Genomic DNA, 13,757 nt, shown 5'->3' with positions numbered 1-13,757 from the left:
GTTGTAATGCGTACAATTCAGAATAGCGCATGTCTAGATCAAAGCAGGAATTAAAATCGAGATCAAATAGCTGGTGTTTATGTGTGAAAAAAAAAAAAGGTGAGATAGCTTAAAATTCCATGCTTTCCTTCTAACTGAAATATTTTTACTAATAAGAAATCAACAATTTCTGACTACTATGGATTAATCGTTTTTAAACTTTGCATATAACAAGACAGAATTCGTTTTTGATACTTTTCCGATCTTTGTAAACATCGCAAAGTGTAGCAGAATTGTAGCGCCATCTTGCGATCAGTAGGAATATCACTCAGGAAACCGAAAACACAAAAGAATATTTTCACACTGGCAGGCCTTGAGTATAAGTTGGCCTTGCTACAACAAAATATAAACATAAACAACATTGCCATTAAATGTTTCCATAATACAACAAGACCTGTCAGACTGCTCGAAATAATAGACGGCGTTAATGATATAATATAAAAAAGTGTAAAGTGTTACTGTTTAATTTAAGAACGGTATATTGCTGCACTCCATTCTGCAATTCAAACCACATGAAAAGCAAAAAATATATCGTTCATGAATCTCTTTCATATCCAACCATTTTCATATTTTCCTCATGTGCAAAGTTAATACAAGCGAGTTTCTTTATGAAGTCTTCCAAGAAGACGTCCTTCTTATGATTAATAGTTCATGTGTGTTTCTAGCAATGACATCAACAAAAATTTTGCTATTTAACAGGCCTTATAAGATATAACAGTAAAATATTCGTAACTGTCATTATCGCGGCGTATTAGCGCTCGCGGGAAAACGAATTCAACATGTGTAAAGAGTTTTTCGTGTCTTTAATCGAATTACTTGAAAAAAATTGCACAATATTTAAAGAAATTTTTTGATGTCAAAGTTAGATGAGGCGGAAAAAGTGTGGGGAGGTTAGTTTTAGTAACATTTTGTTGTCATTTCCAATTTTTGGTTTATATTGATATTGTGCTTCTGATTTCCATGTGTTACGTATTCCGATTAAAATATGTACCATTATGAATATGTGATAATTGTTATATTTTGCGCTTTGAAAGGTAATCTATTCATTCTTTGGTTTAATGGATGAATCCAGTTTATGCTTTTGGAGATCACAAATTTAAAAACTTTTGATCCGATTTTTATTTTCTATATTAATTTTATGGTTTCTGAAGTTGAATTTTTTTTAACAATAATAGTAATCACTATGAAAATGTCAATTATAAAAAATTCTTATAAAGTCTTTTATAGAGCTGTATAGAAATTCATGTAGCTCTGTATCAGTTTTTCTACAGCTCTATAGGTTTTTATAAAAATTTTTGAGGGATAGCTCTTCTTGGTGCGTATTACCATTCCAAATTGTTGGTTTTTTTTTATTACCACTTGTTGCCAAATGTAAATATTTACTTGAAATTTAACTAGATGGTGGCAAACCTAAGGATATGTAAGGATTCATGAAAAGAGTTATACTTTTATTAAAATTAGAATAAATACAAAATAAATTTTACCTGATTAATTTTGGATTAAACAAGACTGCTAATTTTCCATAAGCAGGTTAATTTGGCACCAAACTCTTTTCGTTTGTAATATCAAACATCACATAGCAGTTTCATTTCGAAATTGCCAATTGCAAAAAGAAAACACGATGTAAAATCTAACATCGCCAAACAGAAATGATGCTAAATACAACACAAGCATAAATTACTACAAAATAAAGCATAAATTTAAAATTACAAAAAATTCATGTCACAAACATGAAACTAAAAATTACAAAAGTAAATTACTACAAAAATAATACATGCCAAATGTCTGTTCACTAGCATAAAAAAATATCAACCACGTAAATATATTCGAATTCACTAACAATATACAAGTTACTATTGTCGTGGAATTCAACATACTGAACCACTTTCAATCAACACTTAAAAGATTCCACATCTCTGGGTTGCCACATGAAAGAAACAAAAATAAAAAAATAATTCACTGACCTGAAAAACATTAAATAGTAAAATTAAATGAAAAAGTTCATAAATTATAAACTACATGTCATCTGAAAGCCAACATTCTCCCATCACCTCTTGCAAATATTAAACAGCAAAACTTTTAAAAATGAACACAATATTTCAAAATTAAGTTTAAAAAAAAAAAGTCTTCTGGCTACACTAAACTCACCTTTTTTACAATCACTGAAATAAAGGGAAGCACTTCCGCAGAGAACCCGGTAAATCTAAACATCGCCAACTTTGGCGATAATACTTCAAGCCTGGTAACCCAGCGGATATATACTATTTGCTTGTTTGAAGTTTACAACCATTCCTCTTGCGTTCATTTTGTTGAATTATCACCGTCGTTGTTCGCATTTGCAGATTTATGTTATTCTTCTCTTATTTATTATTATTTTTACTGAATTTTTTAACAACGAATAGATAGAAATATTTTCGTAGATAGATGCCGGTTCTCGGTTCGGGATGAAAGGAAGAAAATACAGCGGGAGGGTGAATGCTAATTTGTAACACGGCTGTTCACGTAGTGTTCTTAATTATTAACAGCTCTAAGAACCATGAGGTTTCCAACCTCTAAAATAGTTTGTTTTCATAGGCCGCAAAAATGTGCATGTGCATTTTAAATAATTAAGTAATGCTTTTATTTTTATTATTGGTTAGTTTCTTCTAAAATTATAAGAATAAATCAATTTTTATGGCGTAAAATTTTAACAAGATAATATATTATTTATGCTTTTCTGACAATAACCTTTCAGATGATGGCAGGTGTGACATAAATAGATGATTAAATTGAAATAAAAAATATTATTGATTATCTAAGATGACTGAATAGTTTGATGCATCACCATGGTCATCAAAATTAGCAAACCACTGCTGGTGAAAGGAATATATTGTTTTCTATGTTAACTGGAATTTAAGACAAATTTTTTTCGTATATCACGTTTAACCGGTTAATTTCAGTAGATTAATACTAATTTATATTTTTTAAATGAATTTTTAATTCCGTTATAAATGCTGATATAGTGTCTTATGCTTAATATATTCTTTTCTGCGCTAACTTGAATTTATTACAAATTCATTTTCGTATATCACGTTTAACTGATTAGTTTTACATCTACATGCTTATTATCTGTGAATTTTTACTACTATATGCTTAATATATTGTTTTGTCTGCTAACTTGAATTTACATTCACTAAAAATCACGTTTACGGCTCGGCTCATCGTCGATGAACCGCGAGCTTGGCGAGTAAAAATGCAATGGCGCCAACGGGTTCTTTCCTGAAGCGCCAACGGGTTCTCTGCGGATGAAAACCCAAATAAAGCTCTATGTTTGCCACAAGAGAACTTACAGCTGGAAACCACAACAAAATCGAAATCGCACCAAATAAAAATTCTCGCCAAGTTTCACACTCACCCCACTTATGGATGATTAACCAACAAAAGGCATAGAACTGTTGACTTCTTTCTTGTAAAAGTGTATTGCGGTGCTTAAAAATTATTTGGATTTAAAAACTAAGACAGTCAAAAGTCGTTAATTCGGACACCCATAATCTGGAATGATCTATAATCCGGACCTCAAAGCTACAAACTTTCTGCGCATGCGTCGCATTGGTCTTATGCGCATGCGTCGTAAGACCTTTACGGCTGCGAAAATGCGTGTGCGCATGTGCATAATACATTTACGCATGCGCGTTTAATGTATAACAGACGGTACAAGCTAAGCTAAAATTATCTAATTCAGTTAATGTTGCACATTGCGTTGTTCCTTAATCTTCGAATTGGATCCAACTTATTATTTTTCGCAGACTGTTAGAGCAATTTTATAAAAGTAAGCTTGAACTTTCGATTATGTCAAATAGAATTTCCGATATATATTTACTAATATGTAAAGGATCAAAGCGAAATTATGTTTCGAAGTCCATTAAACAAAAAGTGGAATTGCTGCAAAAAATGGATAAAGGCATAATCCTTTGTTTATCTAACCATTCCGAAATCTGTTTATCAATTTCACGCTCCTCTGCAGCGGGGTAGGGGGGACGCTGCAGCGCGCAATGAATTGGAAGTTGATCTGTCAGCACTATCCTTATCTTCAAGGCAGATGTTTTTATTTTATTTGGCTTATAATTCCTTACTAAATGTAGTATTTCATCTTGATGTACTCCGTCTTTGATATGATTTAAATCATATTCCTCGTCATTATAATTTGCTTCCGATAGTGAAGAAAGTGACACAGAGGTTATTGAAAATAAAAAAATTTTGATTGAAAATTAGTCGGTATTCTCATAACTGAGAAGAAATTATGTCTGTTTATAGAATTAAAGAGAAAGTATTATCATATAAAACGAAGCAACTTAAACAACTTACATTGAAAGAAATGTTTAATAAAGTAAACAAATAAATATTAAGCTTTTATTTTGTAAATTTTGATACCCTTTAGATCATAATTGTTCTTTATTTCATAAATTATGGTTTCATATTTAATTTTGTAATTTCTGCATGCCATCTTACCAGATTTAAACTGATGATCTATAATTCGGAAAAATCGATAATCCGGAATCACCGAAGTCCCAACGAGTCCGGATTAACGACTTTTGACTGTAGTTATGTGTATAGCAGCATCTTTAGTATTTCATGTTTAATTTTATACCATATGATGCTAAAATCAACTCCAAATTTAATTTCATTTGTGTTAATTTTCTTTCAGGGGGCTTCCATGTGTAAAAATAGACATAGCTTAACTAGTAATACTGTCAGTAAGAAGCAAAATCTTAAAACAAGAAGGAGATTATCTTTCAGTGAGAATGAGAGCTCACCAGGTATACATTAGTTTACTTTTACTTAGCTTTTAAATATACCACATTTACATGCAGATTTCTATCCATAATTTCTCTGCCATAAACTTATAATTTAAAAAGCTTTGGTTTTCTTGCATATTTTTTTTTTCATTAATTTTAATTTTGTTTATTGTTTCTTTCAGATGTTTGCTTTTAATAATTAATTAAAAGAACTATTTTCCATACCTCGTGTGTACATTTTTGTATCCACTGTCAGTTTTTTTCATCCTAGCTGAAATTCCTGTGTTTAGTTGATGTTTCCTGAGTGTATGCACAAATTTATAAATCTACATTCTTCATTTTTCGTAAAACCCACCAGCACCTAAGAGTTAAATTGTTGAACACATATTCAACTTAAATACAAATCCCAGCTAATGGCTGCCTGTTTTTTGTTTATCACTCTTATGTGTGATATAAATATGAGCCAATTTCCTTTAAAAAGTTCTCCACAAAGACATTCTTTTCTTAGGCAGATAGCCCTCGCATGCTGTGCCATAATCCAAAATAATCCTATCTGATCCTATTTTTGTAATAACTAAAACCGCATTGTTTACATTTCCAGCTCTTTTATATATTCCAAACTATGCATATATTAAATTCTGGAACTAGCTAGAGCAATTCCAAAATATATCAATTTTATTTACAAATTTAAATTTCTTACATAATTCATAAGTATTGATATTTTCATAATACATTAATTACTTGTATACGAGATTTGACAATTAAATAACAGGACTGCGCATACCCTAGCCATTAGGCTTGGTGTGGAGGAGTGGAAATGGCATGTAGGTGACCTTGATGCTTCTGTTGCAGGTGACAGGTTATTCCATCCCTCTATCTAGTTCAGTTTGTTTTCCATCCTTGTTTCAGTAAGATGATATTGTATCAAAGTGCCCTGATCATGATAACTTTAAAAATCAAGCAGCACATAAATTTAAAATTCTTTGTGAAATTAAAAAAAAAAAAAAATCCTACTGAATGTTTTAAATTGTTAAAGTTTAAGATAATTGCATGTCACATAGTCAGATTTTTGAATGGCACGATTTTCGGAAGGTCGAGAGGTTGCTGAAGATGATGAACATTCTGGTTGACCTGTGATATCAAGACCCGATGAAAACATTAAAAAAATTAATGAAATCATGCGTAAAGACTGACGTTTGAGTGTTTGGATGATGTCAGATGTTACGAACATTTACAGAGACAATAAAAAAAATTTAACCCATAATTTGCATGTGATGAAAGTTTGTGAAACATTGGTACCAAAAAACCTGATATGCGAGTAAAAAATGAACAGGAAAAACATATGCTCTGACATCATAGAACACTTCACAGAAGATCTTGAACTGATTGAAAAAGTCATTGCATGTGATGAAACATGGATTTTTCAGTATGATCCTGAAATTAAATGACAATCCATACACTGGAAGACCCACACATCACCAAGGACCAAAAAAGCTCGAATGAGTAAGTCCAAACTGAAGGTCATGTTCATCTTTTTCTTTGATATGAATGATATCATCATGCTAGAATGGGTACCTCAAGACCAAATGGTAAATCAGCAGTATTACACTGAGATTCTGAGAAAGCCAATAGAAATAGTGAGGAAGAAATTACCAGATCTGTTGAGCAACAGCACCAAGGTGATGCCCCGGCACATAATGCTTTGTCTCTGAAACAGTTCTTTGTGAGCAAATGCATTACTATACTAGAGCATCTGCCGTACTCGCCAGATATCGCACCATGCAACTTGTATCTGTTCCGATGAAAGGTGTGAAGTGAAAAGTGCATTAAAGTGAATGCATTTTCAGTCTGTAGAAGAGATGAAGGCTAAAACAGCAGACTTACTGAAGAAGGTGACGCCTAAAGACCTGCAGCACTGCTCTGAACAGTGAAAAATTCATATGCAATGTATTGGTAAGGAAGGGGAGTGTGTTGAAGGGAACTAAGAGGTATTTGTATAATGTTTTCAATAAAGTCAATTTTTAAGACTAGTGTGGTTATTTAATTGTCACACCTCGTATCATACTTTTTTGAAAAAGGATATTGATTGGAGGATGTGGCTAATCTTGTAATCGTCAAAAACAGTCATTTGTAAATAAGTAATAAATTACAAAATACATTAACTTTGCTGCAAAAGAAATATCACAAAGAAGAAACTTTGAAACAAATGCCAGTGATATTGATATTGCTTTTTTTTTTTTTTTTTTTTTTTGGACAAGGGAAAAGCACGACCTTAGTTTCGCTGTAACTTTCTTTAACTTTTTTCGTACTAAAATACACTAAAGACAATCAGTAATACATAAATTATTAACTTTGTTAATATTACCAACTATGTGGTTGGGGGTTACAGCAAATGAGGGAACTAACAAGGATTCGATGAAAAGTCTTGAGTTTCGTTTATTTCTCTTTCCTGACATTAGACACGGGGACCTTGTGCTGAATTTTGTGGAGGCTGTTCTGGGGACATGTTTGAACCTGTAGTTAATAGTCTTCATTTTTTTTTTTTTTTTTTTTTTTTTTTTTTTTTTTTTTTGCAGCAGATTAAAATATCTAGTTAGTAAGTTTTGTTATGACAGATTAAACGTAAAGAACATATCTCAATATGATTGGTAGAGATGTAATTTAATTTTTATTTTAAATGTGGATAGAGCTGTAACAAAACCCTTGAAATGTTACAGTACGTACACAGTAATGAAATATTTAACTGCACTTCAATATTTAAATAAGAGTCAACATGCAGGTGATTGATGGAACACATTCTGACAAGTTATCCACTGCAATTAGGGATGCAAATATTGCACCTTTGGGCAGACAGTAAACAATGACTATTATGTTAAGCATTTTAAAGTAATTTCTGTGGAACTATGATAAAGAAAAGATCACATTTGCGCGTAAAATAGCCATTTTGCTATAGATCAATATAAAACTATACGTTGTTACTGTAGCATGAGTGTTACAATCCGAAATTGATCTATCAACACTATATGTTGCATATATCCTGAATTTACACTGAAATTGGAATTACATAAGAAGTGGTTCTCTAAATGAGGAAGTAAAAATCTGTATCCCTGTGTGTCCAAGAGGTTGTTGCAAAATTGTCTATTTCATGTTTCTGAATCGTTTATAAAACTGTGAAATATATAATTCATTGTAAAAGACTTGAATTTAAAATAAAAATAAATAAATATAGGGCTCAATAAAGCCATCTGATTCTATATAAGAGTAACAATCCCTGTGTTATTATTAATTAGCTTATGTACTTAACCACTTGCGCTAAAAAGCTGTGCCGCGCACGTCGAGATGCTTTTGTCTCAAACCTCGAGTGACGTGAACACCACGTCAATAGGCATTTATCGCGAAAATGAAAATAACGTGGTGCACATGTCATCTAACAACGAGATTGTTTATTTCTGAAGTTACAGCTCTGGATTGCACTCGCAGACTTGGAGCGGCATAAATGAGACACTTTACCACTTGTTATATTGTAGCGCACGGTACCGCATCCGTGAAGTTTAGTCATAGCGCAAGTGGTTAATATACTTTTACCATATGTTGCTTAGAACTTTAATTTTAAGTTTTTTATATATAGTTTGCAAGTATAATCTCGTTAAGATTTTCCTTAATTTTATGGAAGTAGGCAGAATTGTTAAATCTGAAGTCATGGACTTAGATTTTAAGCTTCACTAGATTTAAGATTATAATTTTTTCTCTCTGTTGAAATCACGTAATTATAATATACTACATGAAATGAGCACTGTTTTTCTGTCTCTCTTTTTATTATGTTTTATCACAGCTTTTATATTTAGCTTGCATTGTGTATTATGGTTCACTAAGAATGAAATGTGGAATTTTTCAATAAATATTTTTCTTAGTGTAAATTTGCTTATTTTCAGAATCTGAACCATGTTCTGATAAAAATATAAGAACAAATGCTGCGAAGGATTCATTAGATTTGACTCCTCATCGAACCACACCTTTATCTGAAAGACAACAAATTGCTCTTCTTTGTCGACTGAGTGCTGGCAATTCTTCTGAAGGTTTGTAAAATATGCTAATATGTAAAATGGTAATGTATGGTTTGTAAAATATGCTAATCATTTTCTAAGTAATGAGATTTTAATTTGATTCTTCATTGTAAAATAATATATGCTCTGTTCCAAAAGTTTTGCATTCAATATTCCAATTCAAACACAATGGGCTTGCTTATAATATGTCATAATGATTTTCAAATATATTATTTTCAAAGAAGAACGTTCAATGAAGCTATAAATTCACATTCAGTAGTTGCTTTACATGAATGCAAAAGAAGCTATTAAATATTAATGTTCCACACTTTCTGTTTTTGAAGTTTTGTTCAGAAGGTTGTTTGTCATCATTCTACAAAGTCTCAACAAGTAAACTTGTGTAGCTTGTTTTTTAAATCATGCAATTATTTTTAGCAAGAAATAGGTAGTTCTGGCTGAAAGCTATGTGAGAAACAAATTTTAGTTTTGTCTTATCTTAATATTAAGCAGTCTGTCATTTTAGTAGCCCTTTTTTAGAGGTCTATATTATATTTTGATTTGTGGAATCTATTTTGAAATGTCATTATTCTTTCAATGTCATATTTCAGTGAATTTCTATATAGATATGTTAGACTTCATTGTAGAAATTTCTAATTTAAATAGTTGAACCTTCCCTTTTTAAAAACTGAAATCAATTGAAGCAAACATTACAATTCATCAAATCATTAGATATTGTAATAGAAAATAGATGAATAACTATCATTATTTCGCAGTATTGTATTAAAATTTTTTTCTATTTTGCAGTTAACTATTGAAGAACTTTCATGTTCTTTAATAACATGAAAGCAAGTTGTTCCTTTCAGATATAGATTTTTTTTTTTTTTTTAAATTTTCATTTTTCTAATAAGGTTATTGGTTTTGTATAAAATGAACCAGTTACTGAGGTTTAGAGTAGACTTTAAGGTACCCAATGTATTATGGCGAAGTTGTTTCCTTTATCGCCAAGTTGTTTCATTTATGGTAGCCTGAGTAGTTGAATGTTATGGAAGCCCTATTGTGACGTAATCGGGTGCATGATTTTGGTAAATTTTGAATCATGGGATGTTTTGTAAGCACTTTTATGGTGTGTGTTGGTTTTATTGTTTAGACGGTAGAATGGCTGAATGTAGTAAGATTAATTTGAAGTTTCTGTACGATTTTGAACGAAAAGGGAAAGGAGCGTTAATTGACTGGTGTGTAAATGAAGGTTTACTCAGTAGCCATTATAAGAGTCCTGTATGTAGGAAGGATATGCATCTAGTCGAATGTAAAATTTGTTTAGATGGATTTGTAGGAAGAAAGGTTTAGATGTGGCGACGCCAATATACGGATTCGAGTTCAGATAATTTTAGGAAGTTTTTTGGATGCTGTTAAGGTATTTTGTGTGCCACAGACTAAAGACAAAAGAACTTCTAAATAGGGTAAGTAGATATTTGCTTTTTGTAGTGCTTAAATGTATAACATGTTTTTCCTTTTTTATGTTATTTTATTGTTTGGTTTAAAATGTAGTTTATTAAGATTATGCATTTTTTCTTTGCCTGTATTGTAGAATTGGGTGCTCCTTTGACTTTTTAAGTGAAAATATATCAATGTGTACATGGACAAAGTGAAGGGTGTGCGCAATGCAAGTTTGTGCATTTCCTGGATTTTTTTAAAGTGAAAATAGGTCGACGTGTACATTAATAAAGTCAAGGGAGTGCGCAATGCCATTTTTGTGCAATTACGGGATTTTTTTTTTAAGTGCAAATTGGCCGATGTGTACATGGATACCGAGTTTGTGCAATTCTTTGTCTTGTTATTTTGGCTTTGTGTAGCGGCGATTTTTCCGCCATAATGCAAGCCAAAATAATAAGTCAACAATAAGTATATGGAGAGATTGTATGTGCTCAAAATTAAAGTAAATAAATAAAATTGTATAATTTAAAAATAGTATAAAGAAAACTGTACAGAAAGAGATTTGATTATATAACGAGGAAAAACAATCGTACATTAATGTACTAAAAATAATATTCTGTACTAATTTTTTTGAATTTATTTTTATTCTGCGTAGTTGAAATTTGGTCTCTTGTAATAGTGAATCCTGTATGTACGAGGTGTTGTATTGCTTTAAATATTGTTGAAAGTCTACGAGGGTATAGCAAATAGAAATGCATAGCTTAAATTTTAAAAATAAAATATTGTTGCATTATAAGGGTTCGCGGATTTGGAGTAATTGATGATAACACTTAAAGGAGAATCAAAACACAATTTATTCACCAGTATTACAAGGGAGAGTTCCAAAGACATGTTTACAGTCATAAAAAACTACGATAAATACGCTGAAACAATTAGCAACATAGCCTTCAGGCTGCAACAGTGAAGACAGCTTCATGGCAAAGCACTAAAGTACAGCTGTCGACTCGGTTCAGTCATTCTCAAGTTAATCTCTGAACGAAAAACCCTACTACTAAAATCAACATACTGCTTTCTCCATGTACAGGCAAGGTATATATAGCTTTAACCTACCTTCGAGAACATTCCTGAAGAAAGTCGTTAAGAATGCGTTGTAGAATGTTCTCACTCTGTCTATAGCATAATGTCACCGAATGAGTGATTTCGGGATAAATCTGGCCACTGTGCCACTTTCTGGCAACTCTAATGCACTTTGCCATGAAGCTATCCTGCAGCAGCTGGGCATTTCACAACTTCCCCCTCCCAAGGACTACATGCCACAAGCAGTGCAGTCCTTGGTCAGAAGCCAAATTCGATACAAACAAAAGGTAATAAATAAACAAACAAATAAGGTAAATAAACATAAAATAAACAAATATTTACACTATTTACAAGTTATGCACACAAATTAACTACATAACAATTTAAAATTATGTAAGTTAAAGTTCAGAATGAATTTCACTTTGTGGCTTTTCATCAAGTTATATGCTGGTTAATTACTTTTTAACTGCAATTCTCTGATGTATTTCTATTTTGTATATCACAGTCTGAAGATTCAGTTCTTTCAGATTTTTAATCCACAGGAAGATCTGAAACAGTTTGTTCAACACTCTGTAGTATATTCACATTATATGTACAGTTCACCTCAGTATTTTTAGCAGTTGGTACATGCTTATTTTCCACTATTTTCGGAAAAGCAGCTTCGATTTTTGAATTAGAGTTATGAATAGAATCCAATTCTTTACAAACAGAAGTATCTTGGTTTAGAATCAAGTTTGTGTGTGTACAACTCTCATTATGAGACACTTAGTTTGTGAAGTGGGTATATTTTCTTACAATATTGGAATACTGCTTAATGAATTTTCAGATGGTTCAGTACTTGCTAACTGTGACTTTGTAACTTCACTATCAGTTTCTATCAACTTAACAATCACATTTTCACTTTCTTCTGTCTCTACTTCAGGCACTTGAGAATCAAAAACTTTATTTCCATGAATTGTTTGTTCACCTTTTTCAGATTCTTTACTAGGCACTTCTTTTATTTTACAAACAATGTTATCGTTTTCTTCCACATCAGGCACTTGAGAATCAAAAGCTTTTTTCCCATCTTTTATTTTTTCACCATTTTGTTCTCTTTCTTCAGTCTCATTAGTTATTTCATCCTTTATTTTTTGATCTTTCTTGGACACTTCACCAGCTACTTCCTTCTTTTCTTCCAAATCCTTTGATTCTTCAGTTGCTACTACTATGCCTTCCACATCTATTTTGGCTTCAGTTTCCTCTCCATGATGTCAGTTCTAATCTTGTTTTGCTCCACTTTCATCTGTTGGAGTTTCTCTTGTAGCTTTCCTTGTCTGGCTTTTATTTCTTTTTGACCCGATTTTATTTCACTCTTGATCTCAGCCTTTATTTCCTCTGCTATGGCTTTTTCCTGTAGGCAGGATTTGGAGTAATTGATGATAACACTTAATGAAGAATCATAATTTATTTGCCAGTATTACACAGGAGAGTTCCAAAGACATATCACAACATTCAAGTTACAGTGGTGAAGACAGTTTCATGGCAGAGCACTAAAGTATAGCTCCTGACTTGGTCGATTGCTCTCAAGCTAACCTCTGAATTCTACTACTCTGCTACTGAATTCAAGATATTCCTACTGCATATACAGGCAGGGTATATATAGCTTTAACCTAATTTCGAGAAAATCATTAAGAATGCATTTAAAATGTTCTCGCTATGGCATACTGCCAATTTTATCGCCAAATAGAAAATTTTGCATCAAATCTGGCCACCCTGCCACTTTCTAGCAACCCTAACCCCACTTTGTGGGGAAGCTATCTCACTACAGCTTGGAATTTTGCAACAGTGTTAAAAATTGGGATGTAATAATATAGTATTTTTGTATTGTAATGTAGGAGATATATATACCCTGACTGTATATATATATCTTTAACCTAATTTCGAGAAAATCATCAAGAATGCATTTAAAATGTTCTCACCATGGCATACTGCCAATTTTATCGCAAAATAGAAAATTTTGCATCAAATCTGGCCATCCTGCCACTTTCTAGCAACCCTAACCCTACTTTGTGGGGAAGCTATCTCACTACAGCTGGGCATTTTGCAACAGTGTTAAAAATTAGGATGTTATAATATAGTATTTTTGTATTGTAATGTAGGAGATGGTCAGAACTATGTCTGCTCTGAAAGTGAATGTTGTTGTAGTGAAAATATATGAAAAATTATATCAAAATGCATTGAACAATGAGCTTCAAAAACTATTTCTATGCATTTTTCTTAAGCATTTTATTAATTGAAAAGCTGAGAAATATGATCTATATTAACAGCAAATAAATATGTGACCATATGCTAGGCACCAGTGCATATGCATTTCAAAATCACATCATGGGCATTTATTATTTGGGTTATA

General features: G+C 31.9%; 1 protein-coding gene across 2 annotated transcripts in view; it reads left to right on the top strand.

Moving 5' to 3' along the window:
* Positions 1–776: 776 nt before the first annotated feature.
* The window catches only part of LOC118195735 (uncharacterized), a 111,814-nt gene continuing 98,833 nt past the window's right edge, over positions 777–13,757 (top strand). For both annotated transcript variants that reach the window (XM_085813265.1, XM_085813264.1), the window contains exons 1-3: positions 777–929; positions 4,724–4,835; positions 8,747–8,890. In XM_085813265.1, the coding sequence (XP_085669391.1) occupies positions 906–929; positions 4,724–4,835; positions 8,747–8,890 (280 nt within the window). In that variant the 5' untranslated portion in view covers positions 777–905. The remainder of the gene's footprint in view (positions 930–4,723; positions 4,836–8,746; positions 8,891–13,757) is intronic.

The sequence above is a fragment of the Stegodyphus dumicola genome, chromosome 3 (genome assembly GCF_044657685.1).
Source record: "Stegodyphus dumicola isolate Sdum_Otavi_A_Nest chromosome 3, ASM4465768v1".
Classification (NCBI taxonomy): domain Eukaryota; kingdom Metazoa; phylum Arthropoda; class Arachnida; order Araneae; family Eresidae; genus Stegodyphus; species Stegodyphus dumicola.
Note: the sequence above shows the minus strand (reverse complement) of the source record. Positions and strands in the feature narration are given on the sequence as shown.